This window comes from Chamaea fasciata, unplaced genomic scaffold, assembly GCF_029207755.1.
Source record: "Chamaea fasciata isolate MVZ Bird 193981 ecotype frontalis unplaced genomic scaffold, bChaFas1.0.hap1 SCAF_203, whole genome shotgun sequence".
Classification (NCBI taxonomy): Eukaryota; Metazoa; Chordata; class Aves; order Passeriformes; family Sylviidae; genus Chamaea; species Chamaea fasciata.
The window spans coordinates 34,378-53,970 of record NW_027094288.1 but is presented as its reverse complement, the minus strand read 5'-3'; the positions used below and the strand labels follow the sequence as shown (position 1 = coordinate 53,970).

Genomic DNA, 19,593 nt, shown 5'->3' with positions numbered 1-19,593 from the left:
GAAATCCCGGGAAATCACCCCAAAAACCACCCGGGACAGGTCTGGGATGTCACCACTGACCAAAATCCTGGGAAATCACCCCAAAAACCACCCGGGACAGGTCGGGGATGTCACCACCGACCTTCTCCTCCAGCTCCTCCTCCTCCTTCTCCACGTTCATCAGCTCCGGCTTCACGTCGCCGTTCACCTCCTCCGATTTCCGCTTGGTGGATCTGCGGGACGGAGGCGGGATGGGTTTTTGGGGCACGGGGAAGGGTTTGGGATCACGGGATGAGGAAGAGGAGGGCGACGCTCGGCCACTGACCCTTTGGACAGGAAGCTGAGGATGGACGGCTGCCGGCCGGAGCTGCGCGTGACGCGGGAGCTGGCCGGAGACTCTGCGGGAAAAGCGGGATGGATCCCAAACCCATTCCCGAGGGGATCCCAAACCCATTCCCGAGGGGATCCCAAACCCATTCCCGAGGGGATCCCAAACCCCGTCCCGAGGGGATCCCAAACCCCTTCCCGAGGGGATCCCAAACCCCTTCCCGAGGGGATCCCAAACCCCTTCCCGAGGGGATCCCAAACCCATTCCCGAGGGGATCCCAAACCCCTTCCCCAGGGGATCCCAAACCCATTCCCGAGGGGATCCCAAACCCATTCCCGAGGGGATCCCAAACCCCTTCCCGAGGGGATCCCAAACCCATTCCCGAGGGGATCCCAAATCCATTCCCGAGGGGATCCCAAATCCCTTCCCGAGGGGATCCCAAACCCCTTCCTGAGGGGATCCCAAACCCATTCCCGAGGGGATCCCAAACCCATTCCCGAGGGGATCCCAAACCCCTTCCTGAGGGGATCCCAAACCCATTCCCGAGGGGATCCCAAACCCCTTCCCGAGGGGATCCCAAATCCATTCCCGAGGGGATCCCAAACCCATTCCCGAGGGGATCCCAAACCCATTCCCGAGGGGATTCTCCCCACTCCCAATCCCAACGGGAACTGTCACACCCCAAACCCTCGCCGAGCTTCTCCCCCTCTGCACCCCCACCAACCCCCACTGACGCCCCCAAAACCCCCAAAACCCCCAAAATCCCCCAAAACCGCCCAAAACCCCCAAAATCCCCAAAACCCCCAAAATCCCCCAAAACCGCCCAAACCCCCCAAAATCCCCCAAAATCGACGCCGGGCGCAGCCCCCGAACCGTTACTTTTGGCGTCGCCGTTGGAGCGGCTCCGGCGGGATTTCCGCGCCCGCCCGGCGGGGCCGGAGCAGGACGGGGACGGCGACGCCTCCTCGAGCTCCATGGCCCCGTCCTCATCGCCGGCGCGCTCCGAGTCGTCGTCGCTGCCGTAGGCGCCGTTCCCGGCGCTGCCATTCTGCGCCGAGAGCTCCTGGCGCAGCAGCGCCTTCACCTTGGCCAGGTAACGCTCCTGGGGAAGGGGAGCGCCGGCGGGTGAGCCCCAACCCTGGGCTCCGATCCCGAATCCCGGCCTCTTCCCCATCCCAAATCTCTTGCCAGGCCGTGATCCCAAATCCCGCAGGGAATGTGGGGGCTGAGCCCAAATCCCGGCGTTTTATCCCAAATCCCAGTGTTTTCCCAGTGTTTTATACCAAATCCTCGTGTTTTCCCAGCGTTTTATCCCAAATCCCAGCGTTTTATCCCAAATCCTGCTGGTTTATCCCAAATTCAAGTGTTTTATCTCAAATCCTGCTGTTTTATCCCAAATCCAAGTGTTTTATCTCAAATCCTGCTGTTTTATCTCAAATCCCGGCATTTTATCCCAAATCCCAGCGTTTTATCCCAAATCCCAGCGTTTTATCCCAAATCCCAGCGTTTTATCCCAAATCCCAGCGTTTTATCCCAAATCCCAGCGTTTTATCCCAAATCCAAGTGTTTTATCCCAAATCCCAGCGTTTTGCCCAAAATCCCAGTGTCTTATCCAAAACTCCAGTGTTTCTCCCAGTGTTTTACCCCAAATCCTCGTATTTTATCCCGAATCCTGGTGTTTTACCCCAAATCCCAGTGTTTTATCCCAAACCCCGGTGTTTTCCCCCGTGTTATACCCCGAATCCCAGTGTTTTTCCCGGGGTTTTACCCCGAATCCCGGGGTTTTTCCCGGGGTTTCTCCCGGGGTTTCTCCTGGGGTTTTTCCCGGGGTTTCTCCCGGTGTTTTTCCCGGTGTTTTTCCCGGGGTTTCTCCCGGGGTTTTCGGGGTCTCACCTCGGAGAGCTCCTCCCGGCGCAGTTTGGCCTCGAGCTCGCTGAGCTGCAGCTGCACCTCGGCCTGCAGGAAGCCGTGGATGAGGCTGAGCTTCTCCTGGACGCTCTCCTGGGGACACCGGGGACACCGTGGGGACACCGTGGGGACACCGGGGGGACACCGGGGACAGCGAGGGGACACCGGGGACGGTGAGGGGACATCGGGGACACCGTGGGGACACCGCAGACAGCGAGGGGACACCGGGGACAGCGGGGACATCGTGGGGACACCGGGAGGACACCGGGGGGACACCAGGGACACCGGGGGGACACCGGGGACATCGTGGGGACATCGGGGACACCGGGGACAGCGAGGGGACATCGGGGGGACACCGGGGACACCGTGGGGATACCGGGGGGACACCAGGGACAGTGAGGGGACACCGGGGACGGTGAGGGGACACCGGGGACAGTGAGGGGACACCGGGGACACTGTGGGGACACCGTGGGGACACCGGGGACACCGTGGGGATACCGGGGGGACACCAGGGACAGTGAGGGGACACCGGGGACGGTGAGGGGACACCGGGGACAGTGAGGGGACACCGGGGACACTGTGGGGACACCGTGGGGACACCGGGGACACCGTGGGGACACCGGGGACGGTGAGGGGACACCGGGGGGACACTGTGGGGACACCGTGGGGACACCGGGGGGACACCGTGGGGACACTGGGGACACCGGGGACAGCAAGGGGACACCGGAGACACCAGGGGGACACCGGGGGGACACCGGGGACACCGTGGGGACACCGGGGACGGTGAGGGGACACCGGGGACAGCGAGGGGACACCGGGGACACCGTGGGGACATCGGGGACGGTGAGGGGACACCGGGGGGACACTGTGGGGACACCGTGGGGACAGCGAGGGGACACCAGGGACAGTGAGGGGACACCGGGGACACCGTGGGGACACCGGGGACGGTGAGGGGACACCGGGGACGGGGGACACAGCGTGGGGACATCGGGGGTTGAGGGAAGGGACAATGTGGGGACACTGTGGGGCACAGGGGGGTTTCCCACGGGGACAGAGGGGACACGGCAGGTGACACCGGGGACAGCCCAGCACTCACCTTCTCTCCCAGGTTCTCCTCATCCCGCTCCAGGTCCTGCAGCCTGGGGGGGACAGAGCCGGGGGTCACCAGGGTGGGGACACCGAGGGCGGGGACACCGAGGGTGGGGACATGGGGACACCGAGGGAGGGGACACGGGGACACCGAGGGAGGGGACACGGGGACACAGATGGGGCCAGGGATGTGGGAATTCCAGAGGGGAATGGGCGACAGGGACCCCCCTGGTGTCACCGGGAATGCCCCATCCACCGGGATGAGGGTGGGGACAATTCCAGTGCCACCATCGGGGCACCTCCCCGGGAATGCCGGGATTGGGGTCAGGAAGCCCGGGATGTGGGTCACGACCCCGGGGTTGGGGTCACGACCCAGGCCAGGACCCCTCAGGTGCCACCACCATTCCCTGGGAATGTCCCATCCACCAGGATTTGGGATCAGACCCCCCAGGATGGCTCCTGTCCCCTCTGGGGTGGCTCCTGTCCCCATGTCACATCCCAGCCCTGGTGCCACCCCCTCTCTCCTTTTCCCTCGGGATCCGGGGGGATTTTGGGGCTTCCAGGGGGATGTTGGGGGGGTCCAGGGGGATTTTGGGGGGGTCCAGGGGGATGTTGGGGGGGTCCAGGAGAATTTTGGGGGGGTCCAGGGGGATTTTGGGGGTCCCCGGTGTCCCCCGGCTTTGGGGACAGCCACGGGGACCTCGGGGACAGCGCCGGCGCCGCCCCGGAAGCGTGGGAGGGGTTTGGGGCCCCCCTTTCCTGTGGGCACCCCAAAACTGCCGGGGAGGGGGCTGGGAGGGAGAGTCTGGGGGTCCCCAAAATATTGGGGGGGGTCACTGCAGAGGGGGGTCAGGGCACTTTTTGGGGGGCAACAGATGTTCGGGGGGGTCAGGGTAATTTTGGGGGGTCAGGGTGGTGTTGGGGGGCTCAGGGAAGTTCTGGGGGGTCAGGAGGGGTAAGGGCATTTTTGGGGGGGGGTCAGGGTAATTTTGGGGGGGGTCAGGGCAGTTCTGGGGGGCTCAGGGTGGTGTTGGGGGGGTCAGCGCTTTGGGGAAGCTGTCAGTGATATTTGGGGGGTCAGTGACATTTTGGGGGGGTCAGTGACATTTGGGGGGGTCAGTGACATTTGGGGGGTCAGTGACCTTTGGGGGGGGTCAGTGACCTTTGGGGGGGTCAGTGACATTTGGGGGGGGTCAGTGACATTTGGGGGGTCAGTGACCTTTGGGGGGGTCAGTGACATTTTGGGGGGGGTCAGTGACATTTTGGGGGGGGGTCAGCACCACGGGGGGTGACACTGCCAGGGCTGAGGGGTCTCAGCCCATCCCGGGCGGGCTCGTCCTGCGGAGCCGTGAGGGGCAGCGAGAAACCATCAGGAACTAGGAGGAGCTGGGAGGGCTTGGGAAAAACCCCGAGGGGACAGCGAGGGGTTCTTAAAACCTCTGAGGGCTTGTGAAAAGCTCCGAGGGGCAGAGAGAAGCTCCAAGGGGTTGTTAAAAGCTCTGAGGGGCAGCGAGAAGCTCTGAGGGGCTCTGAGGGGCAGAGAGAAGCTCTGAGGGGCTCTGAGGGGCAGAGAGAAGCTCTGAGGGGTTGTTCAAAGCTCTGAGGGGTTGTTCAAAGCTCCGAGGGGCAGCGAGAAGCTCTGAGGGGCTGTTCAAAGCTCCGAGGGGTTGTTCAAAGCTCCGAGGGGCAGCGAGAAGCTCCGAGGGGTTGTTAAAAGCTCTGAGGGGCAGTAAAAAGCTCCGAGGGGCAGAGAGAAGCTCCGAGGGGTTGTTAAAAGCTCTGAGGGGCAGCGAGAAGCTCTGAGGGGCTCTGAGGGGCAGAGAGAAGCTCCGAGGGGTTGTTAAAAGCTCCGAGGGGCAGCGAGAAGCTCCGAGGGGTTGTTCAAAGCTCCGAGGGGTTGTTCAAAGCTCTGAGGGGCAGCGAGAAGCGCCGAGGGGTTGTTCAAAGCTCTGAGGGGTTGTTCAAAGCTCCGAGGGGTTGTTCAAAGCTCTGAGGGGCAGCAAGAAGCTCTGAGGGGCTGTTCAAAGCTCCGAGGGGCAGCGAGAAGCTCCGAGGGGTTGTTCAAAGCTCCGGGCGGGCTCCGAGCAGGCAGCGCGGGGCCGCCCGCCTCCCGTCCCTCCCGGCCGGGCACTCACCGTCGGCGCAGCTCTGCGGGCAGCGGGGCCGGCGGCAGCGGCGCGGCTCGGGCCGGCATCGGGAGCGGCGCGGGGGCCGGGCGGGGGGCGCGGGGCGGGCTCGGGGCCCGGTTCGGGGCCCGGCTCGGCGGGACCGGGAGCGGCTTCGCGCGGAAACGAGCGGCGGGAGCGGGGCGGCGCCGACCACCGCGCGGGGGGAGCCGGCGCGCACCATGCCGCCGCCGCCGCGGGGGGGGACGGAGCCGGGCGGGGCGGGCGCCGCCGCGCCGGAGGGAGCGGGAGGGGAGCCGGGGGGAACCGGGAGGGCACCGGGAGGGTCGGGACGGTACCGGGAACGGGGGGAGGGTGGGGGGGAGAACGGGGAGGCCTCGGGGGGGGGGGGAACGGAGAGCTGAGGGGGGGAGTGGGAGGTACCACTGAGGGGAGACGGGAGGGACCATTGGAGGAGATGGGGGGACATGGGAGGAACCACTGAGGAGAAATGGGGGGACATGGGAGCGACCACTGAGGGGACATGGGAGGGACCATTGGAGGAGATGGGGGGACATGGGAGGAACCACTGGGGGGACATGGGAGGAACCACTGTGGGCGCGGGGGGAGCCGTATGGGCCGTACCACTGTGAGCGTGGGGGGAGGGGGGGGCGCACCAAGGTGGGTTGTACCACTGAGTCTCACAGGGCTGTACCACTGTATGGATTGGGGGGTGTCACCCCTGTCCCCCCAGTGCCACCCTCGTGTCCCCATTGCCACCCCAGGGTGACATCGGTGCCACCCCTGTCCCCCCCCAGGGACACCCAGTGCCACCCTCGTGTCCCCATTGTCACCTCAGGGTGACACCAGAGCCACCCCTGTCCCCCCCAGGGACACCCAGTGCCACCCTCGTGTCCCCATTGTCACCCCTGGGTGACACCGGTGCCACCCCTGTCCCCCCCAGGGACACCCAGTGCCACCCTCGTGTCCCCATTGTCACCTCAGGGTGACACCAGAGCCACCCCTGTCCCCCCCAGGGACACCCAGCGCCACCCTCGTGTCCCCATTGTCACCTCAGGGTGACACCAGAGCCACCCCTGTCCCCCCCAGGGACACCCAGCGCCACCCCCGTGTCCCCATTGTCACCTCAGGGTGACATCGGTGCCACCCCTGTCCCCCCCAGGGACACCCAGCGCCACCCTCGTGTCCCCATTGTCACCTCAGGGTGACATCGGTGCCACCCCTGTCCCCCCCAGGGACACCCAGTGCCACCCTCGTGTCCCCATTGTCACCCCAGGGTGACATCGGTGCCACCCCTGTCCCCCCCAGGGACACCCAGTGCCACCCTCGTGTCCCCATTGTCACCTCAGGGTGACACCAGAGCCAGCTCTGCCTCCCCCCAGGGACACCCAGTGCCACCCTCGTGTCCCCATTGTCACCCCAGGGTGTCCCCAATGTCACCACAGACCCCTCGTGTCCCACGTCACCTTTATTGTCCCCTTGGGGACACGAGCGTCCCCCCACGGTGTGGCCACACCCCAAATTTGGGGTAAAAAGGGACATTTTTGGGGAGTGGGGGGACCCCAGGGACAGGGACAAGGTCCCCCCCAAGTGTCCCCAAAACCCGATTTGGGGTCCCCAGGTTCCGAATTTATCCCCAAAAAATGATCGGGGGGGGGGGGGAGGGGTGTCCCAAATTTCCCCTAAAAACAGATTTGAGGGGTCCCAAAGCGTCCCCAAAAATGGATTTTGGGGCTCCCAGGGTTCCAAATTTCCCAAAAAAATCATTTGGGGACCCCAAAACGTCCCCAAAAAGCGATCCGGGGTTCCCAGAGTGTCCCCAAAAACCAGATTTGGGGACCCCAAAGTTCCCCAAACTCCCCCCCCCCCCCCAAAAAATCCATCCCGGGGGATCCCAGATTTGGGCTCCCGGGGCAGGTAAAAGCAGAAAACAAAATAAATTAAAAGCCGGGAGGGGTTTTTGGGGTGTGTCCCCTCGGTGTCCCCTCGGTGTCCCCTCAGTTCACCCGGAGCGCGTTGTCCTGCGCGGGAGCCCTGTGGGGACACAATTTTGGGGTGTTTTTGGGGGATTTTGGGGGAGGCAGGACCCCAGGGAGACACCCCCCCGACCCCAAACATCCCAGGAGAGGAGTGGGGACCCCAAAAACCTGGGGAGGGGCTGGATTTGGGGACATTTGGGGACATTTGGGGACATTTGGGGCTGGATTTTGGGACATTTGGGGACATTTGGGGCTGGATTTTGGGGACATTTGGGGCTGGATTTTGGGGTCACTTTGGGGACATTTGGGGCTGGATTTGGGGTCATTTGGGGCTGGATTTTGGGGACATTTGGGGCTGGATTTTGGGGTCACTTTGGGGTCATTTGGGGCTGGATTTGGGGACATTTGGGGCTGGATTTTGGGGACATTTGGGGCTGGATTTTGGGGTCACTTTGGGGACATTTGGGGCTGTATTTCGGGTCATTTGGGGCTGGATTTTGGGGACATTTGGGGCTGGATTTTGGGGTCACTTTGGGGACATTTGGGGCTGGATTTCGGGACATTTGGGGACATTTGGGGCTGGATTTTGGGGTCACTTTGGGGTCATTTGGGGCTGGATTTCGGGACATTTGGGGCTGGATTTTGGGGACATTTGGGGCTGGATTTTGGGGTCACTTTGGGGACATTTGGGGCTGGATTTCGGGACATTTGGGGCTGGACATTTGGGGCTGGATTTTGGGGACATTTGGGGCTGGATTTTGGGGTCACTTTGGGGACATTTGGGGCTGGATTTGGGGACATTTGGGGCTGGATTTGGGGGTCACTCAGGGGCCGGATTTCGGGATCATTTGGGGACAGGGCTGGATTGAAGAGGGAGAGGCAGATTTTGGGGTCATTTGGGGCGAATTTGGTGACAATTTGGGATTCTCCCACACCCCCAACCCCGCTGGAATCCTCCCCCCGCCCCCAGGTGACACCGAGGCCAAACCACCCAGGACGCCCGTCCCTTGGGGTGACCCCAAACCCCCAAAATTCCCCCCAAAACTCCCCCAAATCTCGGACCGGCCGCAGCAGCAGAGGGCGGAGCAGGAGGCGGAGCAGGAGGCGGAGCTGTCCCGGCGGAATTTCCCCGACTTGGGGCTGTCCCGACACTGAGCGATGAACGCCTGGAGCGGCGACAGCGGCAGCGGCGTGTCACCCTCCGACTGGTTCTGGGGACACACAGGGGACAGGGGACACATCAGTGTCACCTCCGGACTGGTTCTGGGGACACACAGGGGACGGGGGACAGGAGAATGTCACCTCCGGACTGGTTCTGGGGACACACAGGGGACAGGAGAATGTCACCTCCGGACTGGTTCTGGGGACACACAGGGGACGGGGGACAGGAGAATGTCACCTCCGACTGGTTCTGGGGACACACAGGGGACAGGGGACAGGAGAATGTCACCTCCGGACTGGTTCTGGGGACACACAGGGGACAGGGGACAGGAGAATGTCACCCCCGGACTGGTTCTGGGGACACACAGGGGACAGGAGAATGTCACCCTCCGACTGGTTCTGGGGACACACAGGGGACGGGGGACACATCAGTGTCACCCCCGGACTGGTTCTGGGGACACACAGGGGACGGGGGACAGGAGAATGTCACCCCCGGACTGGTTCTGGGGACACACAGGGGACAGGGGACAGGAGAATGTCACCTCCGGACTGGTTCTGGGGACACACAGGGGACAGGAGAATGTCACCCCCGGACTGGTTCTGGGGACACACAGGGGACAGGAGAATGTCACCTCCGGACTGGTTCTGGGGACACACAGGGGACAGGGGACACATCAGTGTCACCCCCGGACTGGTTCTGGGGACACACAGGGGACGGGGGACAGGAGAATGTCACCTCCGGACTGGTTCTGGGGACACACAGGGGACAGGAGAATGTCACCCCCGGACTGGTTCTGGGGACACACAGGGGACAGGAGAATGTCACCTCCGGACTGGTTCTGGGGACACACAGGGGACGGGGGACAGGAGAATGTCACCCCCGGACTGGTTCTGGGGACACACGGGGGACGGGGGACAGGAGAATGTCACCTCCGGACTGGTTCTGGGGACACACAGGGGACAGGAGAATGTCACCTCCGGACTGGTTCTGGGGACACACAGGGGACGGGGGACAGGAGAATGTCACCTCCGACTGGTTCTGGGGACACACAGGGGACGGGGGACAGGAGAATGTCACCTCCGGACTGGTTCTGGGGACACACAGGGGACAGGGGACAGGAGAATGTCACCCCCGGACTGGTTCTGGGGACACACAGGGGACAGGGGACAGGAGAATGTCACCTCCGACTGGTTCTGGGGACACACAGGGGACACACAGGGGACAGGAGAATGTCACCCCCGGACTGGTTCTGGGGACACACAGGGGACAGGGGACAGGAGAATGTCACCCCCGGACTGGTTCTGGGGACACACAGGGGACGGGGGACAGGAGAATGTCACCCCCGGACTGGTTCTGGGGACACACAGGGGACGGGGGACACATCAGTGTCACCTCCGGACTGGTTCTGGGGACACACAGGGGACAGGGGACAGGTCAGGGGACACAGGACAGGGGTCAGGGACAGGAGCTGTGACACCGGGGTGTCACCTTCGGGCTGGTTCTGGGGACAGGTGCAGGACAGGTGAGAGAACAAAGATGGAGCCAGGTGAGGGGACGAGGGGTGAGGTCACACACAGGTGATGTCACACACAGGTGATGTCACGCACAGGTGATGTCACGCACACACAGATGACGTCACACACAGGCGACAGGTGAGGTCACACCTGTCCGGCTCACCTTGATGGTGTCGTAGGAGCCGGTGACGATGAGGTCACGCACAGATAACACACAGGTGATCTCACACACAGATGATGTCACACACAGATGACGTCACACACAGGCAACAGGTGAGGTCACACCTGTCCGGCTCACCTTGATGGTGTCGTAGGAGCCGGTGACGATGAGGTCACGCACAGATAACACACAGGTGATCTCACACACAGATGATGTCACACACAGATGACGTCACACACAGGCGACAGGTGAGGTCACACCTGTCCGGCTCACCTTGATGGTGTCGTAGGAGCCGGTGATGAGGGCGATGAAGAGGCTGAGCACCATGTAGATGAAGAGGGCGCTGAAGGAGTACAGGTACACCTGGCTGAAGAGCCACACCAGCGCCCCGCTGGGCCGGAGAGCCACGAAGGTGGCGAACATGTCATCGCCATTGACCAGGGAGAAGAGACACTCGGACACCATGGACAGCGAGCGGAACTGGGGACAGGGACACCTGTGTCACCTGCGTGTCACCTGTCACACCTGTGCCGCACCTGTGTCACACCTGTGTCACACCTGTGTCACCCTCTGCGTCACCCCCATGGCATCCATGGGTTTGGGAATCTCCCAACCCCACAAACCCAAAATTTGGGAATCGCCCCACCTCACAAACCTGGGATCTGGGAACCTCATAACCCGAAACAGGGATTTGGAAGAAACCAAATCCCCTAAAACGGAATTTGGGAATCCCCCAACCCCAAACCCCGAAATTTGGGAACCTCCCAACCCCAAACCCCGAAATCTGGGAACCTCCCAACCCCAAACCTGAAATTTGGGAATCGCCCCACCTCACAAACCTGGGATCTGGGAACCTCACAACCCCCAAAACCAGGATTCGGAAGAAACCAAATCCCCCAAAACGGAATTTGGGAATCCCCCAACCCCAAACCCCGAAATTTGGGAACCTCCCAACCCCAAATCCCGAAATTCGGGACGTTCCCGTTCCCACCTTGACGTGGTGCGGGCCCAGCACGATCCAGCCGCAGAAGCAGTAGCCCAGATAAATCACGGCCACGCAGCAGCAGAAACGCATCACGTTGGGCAGCGCCACGCGCAGCGTCACGATCAGGATCTGCGCAGGGAAAACGGGAAAACCGGGGATTATCCACACGTGGGGTGGGAAAAACGGGGGTTCGGGGCAGGAAAACGGGGATTATCCACGTGTGGGGTGGGAAAAACGGGGGTTCGGGGCAGGAAAACGGGGGTTTGGGGAAGGAAAACGGGGATTATCCACGTGTGGGGTGGGAAAAACGGGGGTTCGGGGCAGGAAAACGGGGGTTCGGGGCAGGAAAACGGGGGTTCGGGGCAGGAAAACGGGGATTATCCACGTGTGGGGTGGGAAAAACGGGGGTTTGGGGCAGGAAAACGAGGATTTGGGACAGGAAAATGGGGATTTTCCACGTGTGGGGCGGGAAAAATGGGAATTGTCCCCACGCCATGCATCACAAAGAGGATTCTGGGCAGGAGAAATGGGATTTAACCCTGTCCCTGCCCGCTGACCCCAGGTGACGTCCCTGTCCCCAGGTGACACTCCCATCCCCAGGTGACACAGGTGTCACTCACGTTGTACTTCTGGAAGAAGGTCAGGTACCGGATGACCCCGACCCACACCAGCAGCGTCGACGTCCCCAGCAGGATGCTGCACACGTCGTACCCCGAGAAATTCTGTTGGGGACACGGGGGACAGTGCCACCACCGTGTCCCCAGGGCTGTCCCCAACCCCAGTGCCGGGCCCGCACAGGGGACAGAGGGGCTCCCAGGTGGCATCCGGGACACTCGGGACATTGTCACCGGGCCAGTGACAGCACCCAGGGGTGGCAACGTCCCCTCCCAGGGCTCCAGCGACACCCCAGGACATTGTCACCGGGCCATCGAACCCCTGGGGGCGGTGACAATGTCCCCTCCCGCTGTCCCCAGGGTGTCCCCGGGGTGACCTTGGCCTCGATGCCGATCTTGAGCACGGTGCCCAGCACGGTGAGCACGTCGCTGGTGACGAGCAGCAGGTACCACCCGTTGAGGAACTCCAGGCGCTCCCACGGGGACACGGCCCGGCCACGGCGCCGCTGGAACCGGCTGAACTCCTGTGGGGACACCCAAAGTGTCACTGTCACCTCACAGGGACAGGGACACGGCCACGGCGCCGCCGGAACCGGCTGAACTCCTGTGGGGACACCCAAAGTGTCATTGTCATTGTCACTGTCATTGTCACTCCCATGGGGACACGGCCCGGCCACGGCGCCGCCGGAACCGGCTGAACTCCTGTGGGGACACCCAAAGTGTCACTGTCACCTCACAGGGACAGGGACACGGCCACGGCGCCGCCGGAACCGGCTGAACTCCTGTGGGGACACCCAAAGTGTCACTGTCACCTCACAGGGACAGGGACACGGCCACGGCGCCGCCGGAACCGGCTGAACTCCTGTGGGGACATTGTCACTGTCATTGCTGTTATTGTCATTGTCACTGTCACTGTCACCTCATAGGGACAGGGACACGGCCATGGCTCCGCTGGAACCGGCTGAACTCCTTTGGGGACACCAACATTGTCATTGTCATTGTCACCTCACAGGGACACAGCCCGGCCATCCCCTAAACCCCGTAAATCCCATAAACCCCATAAATCCCCTAAATCCTCCCCAAAGCCCATAAATCCCCCCAATCCCATCAATCCCACCCCCTAAACCCCATAAACCTCCCCCCCAATCCCCGAAATCCCATTCCCCACAGCCTGTAAACCCCACAAATCCCATAGATCCCCTCCCAAATCCCATAAATCCCCCCAATCCCATAAATCCCCCCAATCCCATCAATCCCATCCCCTAAACGCCATAAACCCCCTCCCAAATCCCCGAAATCCCATTCCCCAAACCCCGTAAACCCCACAAATCCCATAAATCCCCTCCCAAATCCCATAAATCCCCTCCCAAACCCCCCAAGCCCCCCGAGGCGAGCCGACCCTCTGCAGGAGGAGCCCGCGGGCGATGGAGCGGGCGCAGAGCACCAGGGACAGCGAGCACACCCCCGTCACCAGCACATCGAAGGACAGGCGCAGGGAATTGTCACCTGCGGGGACACCCCGGGGACACTGTCACCTCCCCGGGGTCACCGTCACCTCCCGGGCGGGGACACCCTCGGGGTCAGGGGACACCCATGGGGACAGGGTCTATTGTCACCTCCCAGGGACAGATGCCACCGTGGTGTCATCTCTGTCAGGTGGGGAGGGGTGGTGGCACTCCCGGGGGACACCCATTGTCACCCGTTGTCACCCGTTGTCACCTCTCTGGGGCAGCCAGGGGTGGTGGCACTCCCAGGGGACACCCCACAGCCCATTGTCACCCGTTGTCACCCGTTGTCACCTCTCTGGGGCAGCCAGGGGTGGTGGCACTCCCAGGGGACACCCCACAGCCCATTGTCACCCGTTGTCACCTCTCTGGGGCAGCCAGGGGTGGTGGCACTCCCGGGGGACACCCCACAGCCCATTGTCACCCGTTGTCACCTCTCTGGGGCAGCCAGGGGTGGTGGCACTCCCGGGGGACACCCCACAGCCCATTGTCACCCGTTGTCACCTCTCTGGGGCAGCGAGGGGTGGTGGCACTCCCGGATGGCCGTGTGGGTGTCCAGGCGGATCCGCACTCGCCCGCTGTGGGCGCTGTTGTCAAACGTGACCTGGGGACACCCGGTGGCACTGTCACTGTCATTGTCACCGTCACCATCGTTGTCATTGTCACTGGCATTATTACTGTCACTGCCATCGGCGTTGTCACTGGCGCTATCGTTGTCACTGTCGCTGTCATTGTCACTGTCATTGTCACCGTCACCCTTACTGTCATTGGCATTACTATTGTCACTGTCACCGCCACTGCCTCTGTCACTGTCGTCACTGTTATTGTCGCTGCCATTGTCACTGCCCCTGTCACTGTCGTTGCTGTCATTGTCACCATCGGTCACTGTCACTGTCATTGCCACTGTCACCGTCACTGTCACACGCTGGCCCCCCCTGGGCCCACAGGGGGACAGCCAAGGGACAGAGGGACACTCAAGAGGGACACGAGGGGGACAGGAGCGGGACACCAGGAGGGGACATGAGAGGAGGACACTCCGGGGACACTCAGGGGACACTTGGGGACACGGGGAACACCCAGGGGACACTGAGGGGACACTGAGGGATATTTGGGGACACTGAGGGGACACTGAGGGGACACTCGGGGACACGGGGAACACCCAGGGGACACTTTGGGATATTTGGGGACACTCAGGGGACATTTGGGGACACTCAGACGACACTGAGGGGACACTCGGGGGACACTTGGGGACACGGGGAACACCCAGAGGACACTGAGGGGACACTGAGGGGACACTTCAGGATATTTGGGGACACTGAGGGGACACTCTGGGATATCTGGGGACACGTGGGGACACTCACGGTGACACTGAAGGTGTAGCAGTCGGGGATTTCGTGGTTCAGCAGCGTTTGGATGTTGATGGCCTTGAGCTGGAACTCCACGGTGACATTGATCAGCCTGAGGGGACACAAAACACCCCGGGAGGCCCCAAAATCTCCCCCAAAATCCCCCCCAAAAAACCCCAAAATCCCTCCAAAAAACCCCAAAATCCCCCCAAAAAAACCACCAAAATCCCCCCCCAAAAAACCCAAAATTCCCCCAAAAAACCCCAACATCCCTCCAAAAAAACCCCAAATCCCCCCCAAAAAAACCCAAAATCCCCCCCAAAAAACCACCAAAACCCCCCCCAAAAACCCCAAAAACCCGCCCCCAAAAAACCCAAAATTCCCCCAAAAAACCCCAAAATCCCCCCCAAAAAAACCCAAAATTCCCCCAAAAAACCCCAAAATCCCCCCCCAAAAAACCCAAAATTCCCCCAAAAAAACCCCAAAATCCCCCCAAAAAAACCCCCAAAATCCCCCCAAAAAAACCCCAAAATCCCCCCCAAAAAAACCCCAAAATCCCCCCCAAAAAAACCCCAAAATCCCCCAAAAAAACCACCAAAATCCTCCTGAAAAAAGGGAAAGTTCCACCTCAAAATCCCTCCAAAGAAAACGACAAAAAAGGGAAAATTCCGCCCCAAAACCCCTCAAGAAATCAGGGAAAAAGGAAAACTCGGCCCCAAAATCCCCCAAAAAGCACGGAAGGGGAAAATCCCGCCCCAAAATCCCCCAAAAAATCCCGGGAAAAGAAAAATTCCGTCCCAAAATCCCCCAAAAAATCCCGGGAAAAGAAAAATTCCGTCCCAAAATCCCCCAAAAAATCCCGGGAAAAGAAAAATTCCATCCCAAAATCCCCCAAAAAATCCCAGGAAAAGAAAAATTCCGTCCCAAAATCGCACGCAGGAATTCGGGAACAAACCCCACAGTGGGATTTTTGGGATGGGGAACGGCCCTGGGCAGGGTTTGGGGGGATTTTGGGATTTACCTGTGGAACTGGAGGGTGAAGTTGCCGTCGGTGCCGTCCAGCGGCGGCGGCCGGGGCTCCCCGGGGTGCACCCCCAGGCACTCTGTGGGGTCGGGATTTGGGGTCAGGGAATCCCGGGAATTGCCAAATCCTGAATCCCGAATGCCGCGGGGCTGTTCGGAATGTTCCAGGATCATGCCAAACCCCACACCTCAAATCCCCTGGGAGCATCCCAAACCCCAAATCCTGCACCCCAAACCCAAACCCTGCACCCCAAACCCCAAATCCTGCACCCCAAACCCCACACCCCAAATCCCTTGGGAGCATCCCAAACCTAAACCCCAAATCCTGCACCCCAAATCCTGCACCCCACACCCCAAATCCCTTGGGAGCATCCCAAACCCAAACCCTGCACCCCAAACCCCAAACCCCAAATCCCGTGGGACCATCCTAAACCCCACACCCCAAACCCCAAACCCCAAATCCCGTGGGACCATCCTAAACCCCACACCCCAAACCCCACACCCCACACCCCAAATCCCGTAGGAGCATCCCAAACCCAAACCCAAACCCTGCACCCCAAACCCCAAATCCCGTGGGACCATCCTAAACCCCACACCCCAAACCCCACACCCCAAATCCCTTGGGAGCATCCCAAACCCCACACCCCAAATCCTGCACCCCAAACCCAAACCCTGCACCCCAAACCCCACACCCCAAATCCCCTGGGAGCATCCCAAACCCAAACCCTGCACCCCAAATCCCACACCCCAAACCCCAAACCCTAAATCCCGTGGGACCATCCTAAACCCCAAAGCCCAAATCCCTTGGGAGCATCCCAAACCCCACACCCCAAATCCCGCACCCCAAATCCCTTGGGAGCATCCTAAACCCCACACCCCAAACCCCACACCCCAAATCCCTTGGGAGCATCCCAAACCCAAACCCTGCACCCCAAATCTCGCACCCCAAACCCCACACCCCAAATCCCGTGGGAGCATCCTAAACCCCACACCCCAAATCCTGCACCCCAAACCCTGCACCCCAAACCCCAAATCCCGTGGGACCATCCTAAACCCCACATCCCCACACCCCAAACCCCACACCCCAAACCCCAAATCCCTTGGGAGCATCCCAAACCCCACACCCCAAATCCCACACCCCAAACCCCAAACCCTAAATCCCGTGGGACCATCCTAAACCCCAAAGCCCAAATCCCTTGGGAGCATCCCAAACCCCACACCCCAAATCCCGCACCCCAAACCCCACACCCCAAATCCCGTGGGAGCATCCCAAACCCCACACCCCAAACCCCACACCCCGCACCCCAAATCCCGTGGGACCACCCCGCACCCCGCAGTCCGCGTCCCCACCGGTGACCACGCTGGGGTCGATGTCGAAGGTGTCGTTGCCGGGGTCGATGTTCCCCCTGCGGAAGAAGCGCTGGCACAGCCGCAGCTCGGGGACAGCGCCGGGGACAGCCCCGGGGACACCGTAGGCGTAGTGACCCAGGGTCTCGTTGGGGACAGCCAGGTACTGCGGGGACAGGGACGCGGGGACCGAGGTGGCACCCGGGTGGCCCCAAATCATCCCCGTGTCCCCAGGCACTTCCGTAGCTCTGAGGACCTCCATGTCCCCAAAGCACCGTGTCCTCAACTCCCTCAATGTCCCCAACCCCTCCCGATGTCCCCAATCCCTCCTGATGTCCCCAATCCCTCCTGATGTCCCCAACCCCTGTCAGTGTCCCCGTGGCACCTTCTCGAGGACGAAGGCCAGGTGCTCCAGGAGGTCCTGATGTCCCCAACCCCTCCCGATGTCCCCAACCCCTGTCAGTGTCCCCGTGGCACCTTCTCGAGGACGAAGGCCACGTGCTCCAGGAGGTCCCCGCGGGTGTAGACGGCCGCGGTGTCATCGGAGCCGTCCTCGTAGCCCTTGAGGAACAGGTGCTTGAAGGCCACCGTGTTGTCCTCCTTGAAAGCCACCACCAGCTGGTTGCTGAGCCCAAACAGGATCAGCTGGGGACAAAGGCCACCACCCCTGTCACTGCCTGTCTCACCACGGTGACACCGCTGTGCTTTGTCCCAAAACGGTGTCACCCCCATGCTTGGGGACAAAGGTCAGGCCCTGTCCCACCCCGGTGACACCACCATGTTTCCTTCCAAAACGGTGTCACCCTCTGGCCGGGGACAGAGGCCACCGCTGCCATCAGCTGTGCCACCTCAGTGACGCTGCCATGCTTTGTCCCCGCCACTCCAGCGTCCCTTTCAGAGTGTCCCCATGTCCCCTCCCTGCTGGCCCTGGCACCTCCTCCCCAATGTTCCCATGCCCCCTGCCCGGTGTCCCCATGTCCCTGTGTCCCCTCCCTGGTGTCCCCATGTCCCTGTCCCCCATCCATGGTGCCCTGTGTCCCCTCCCTGTTGTCCCTGTGTCCCCTCCCCGGTGTCCCCATGTGCCCATGTCCCTGTGTCCCTTCGCAATGCCCCCATGTCCCCACGTCCCCTCCCCGGTGTCCCCATGTCCCCATGCCCCCACCCCGGTATCCCCGTGTCCCCTCCCCGGTGTCCCCATGTCCCTGTGTCCCCTCCCCGGTGTCCCCATGTCCCCATGTCCCTGTGTCCCCTTCCCGGTGTCCCCATGTCCCTGTGCCCCCTCCCTTGTATCCCTGTGTCCCCTCCCCGGTGTCCCCATGTCCCCATGCCCCTGTGTCCCCTCCCCGGTGTCCCCATGTCCCCATGTCCCTGTGTCCCCTTCCCGGTGTCCCCAAGTCCCTGTGCCCCCTCCCCGGTGTCCCCATGTCCCCATGTCCCTGTGTCCCCTCCCCGGTGTCCCCATGTCCCTGTGCCCCCTCCCCGGTATCCCTGTGTCCCCTCCCCGGTGTCCCCATGTCCCCATGTCCCCGTGTCCCCTCCCCGGTGCCCCCATGTCCCTGTGCCCCCTCCCTGGTATCCCTGTGTCCCCTCCCCGGTGTCCCCATGTCCCCATGCCCCTGTGTCCCCTCCCCGGTGCCCCCATGTCCCTGTGCCCCCTCCCTTGTATCCCTGTGTCCCCTCCCCGGTGTCCCCATGTCCCCATGCCCCTGTGTCCCCTCCCCGGTGTCCCCATGTCCCCATGTCCCTGTGTCCCCTCCCCGGTGTCCCCATGTCCCCATGTCCCTGTGTCCCCTTCCCGGTGTCCCCATGTCCCTGTGCCCCCTCCCCGGTATCCCCGTGTCCCTCCCCGGTGTCCCCAGCCCATCACGCTGCGGTCCCCGCCGGTGTCACCTGCACGGTGACAAGGACGATCTTGGCCAGCTGCAGCGCCAGCTTCACGGGCCGCCTGCCGCGGGCCCGGTACTTATCGCAGGGGCTCATGAAGAAATACTTGAGGCGCCGCCGCAGCTCCTCCTCCTCCTCCTCCTCATCTTCCTCCTGCTCCGGTACCGGCGGCGCAGGGGCCGCCTCGGCCGTGCCGTACCCGGGGCGGCGGCTCAGCAGCCGCTCGGTCTCTGGGGACACCCGAGGCTGTCACCGCGGTCCGGTGTCCCCGGAAGCGGCGCACGGCGTCCCTCGGAGCCGTCCAACCAGGCCGGGCCCGCTCCCCGCCGCCCTCTGGCGCCGGTGTCACCTCCCGCTTCCCGATACTCCCAGAGCCCGTGTGCCCATTGTACCGGGCCCATCCCGGTCCGGATCGCATTCCCGCTCCGGTCCCCGGTGCCTGTCCCCATTCCCGGTCCCGGTCCCCTCTCACCGGACGCCGCCGCCATCGCTCCGGCCCCTCCCCGCCCCTCACGTCGCGAGGAAACCCCGCGCTGCATCCGCCCACCAATCACAACGCGCGATCGCTCCCGTATTTCCATAACCACGCCCCGCGGCTCGGCCCCGCCCAGCCCCAGCTGCAGCCGCCTCCGGGCGTTATTTCC

At 62.4% G+C, this 19,593-nt stretch overlaps 2 protein-coding genes across 6 annotated transcripts in view; both read right to left on the bottom strand.

Moving 5' to 3' along the window:
• Positions 1-5,584, bottom strand: part of DNMT1 (DNA methyltransferase 1) — a 35,056-nt gene extending 29,472 nt beyond the window's left edge. For 2 of the 4 annotated variants that reach the window (XM_066208277.1, XM_066208279.1), the window contains exons 1-6: positions 5,440-5,584; positions 3,312-3,354; positions 2,201-2,308; positions 1,181-1,409; positions 305-377; positions 122-212 (exon numbers count right to left, since the gene is read on the bottom strand). In XM_066208277.1, coding sequence (XP_066064374.1) covers positions 122-212; positions 305-377; positions 1,181-1,409; positions 2,201-2,308; positions 3,312-3,354; positions 5,440-5,498 — 603 coding nt within the window. In that variant the 5' untranslated portion in view covers positions 5,499-5,584. The remainder of the gene's footprint in view (positions 1-121; positions 213-304; positions 378-1,180; positions 1,410-2,200; positions 2,309-3,311; positions 3,355-5,439) is intronic. The other 2 variants (XM_066208278.1, XM_066208280.1) reach the window with 2 other exon arrangements.
• Positions 5,585-6,885: 1,301 nt separating this feature from the next.
• Positions 6,886-19,591, bottom strand: MCOLN1 (mucolipin TRP cation channel 1). Of its 2 annotated transcripts, none has more exons than XM_066208286.1 (14): positions 19,422-19,591; positions 18,956-19,179; positions 17,543-17,710; positions 17,069-17,231; positions 15,717-15,798; positions 14,711-14,807; positions 13,854-13,953; positions 13,244-13,350; positions 12,222-12,368; positions 11,851-11,952; positions 11,237-11,359; positions 10,519-10,725; positions 8,472-8,620; positions 6,886-7,464 (listed from the first exon to the last, which is right to left on the bottom strand). In XM_066208286.1, the coding sequence occupies exons 1-14, from the start codon at positions 19,528-19,530 to the stop codon at positions 7,428-7,430; spliced, it is 1,815 nt and encodes a 604-aa protein (XP_066064383.1). In that variant the 5' UTR covers positions 19,531-19,591; the 3' UTR covers positions 6,886-7,427. The 2 variants fall into 2 exon arrangements, with proteins under 2 accessions (XP_066064383.1, XP_066064384.1); XM_066208287.1 differs by having other exon boundaries at positions 8,472-8,575.
• Positions 19,592-19,593: the final 2 nt, after the last annotated feature.

What these genes read in the sequence shown, in the direction of transcription:
- MCOLN1 (XM_066208286.1), bottom strand. Translation starts at nt 19,530, where the DNA reads ATGGAAATACGGGAGCGATCGCGCGTTGTGATTGGTGGGCGGATGCAG. An exon ending in TTCACCCTCCAGTTCCACAG is followed by an intron (nt 14,808 to 15,716) that starts GTAAATCCCAAA and finishes GTGTCCCCTCAG; the next exon opens with GCTGATCAATGTCACCGTGG. An exon ending in GCGGGCTCCTCCTGCAGAGG is followed by an intron (nt 12,369 to 13,243) that starts GTCGGCTCGCCT and finishes GTGTCCCCACAG; the next exon opens with GAGTTCAGCCGGTTCCAGCG.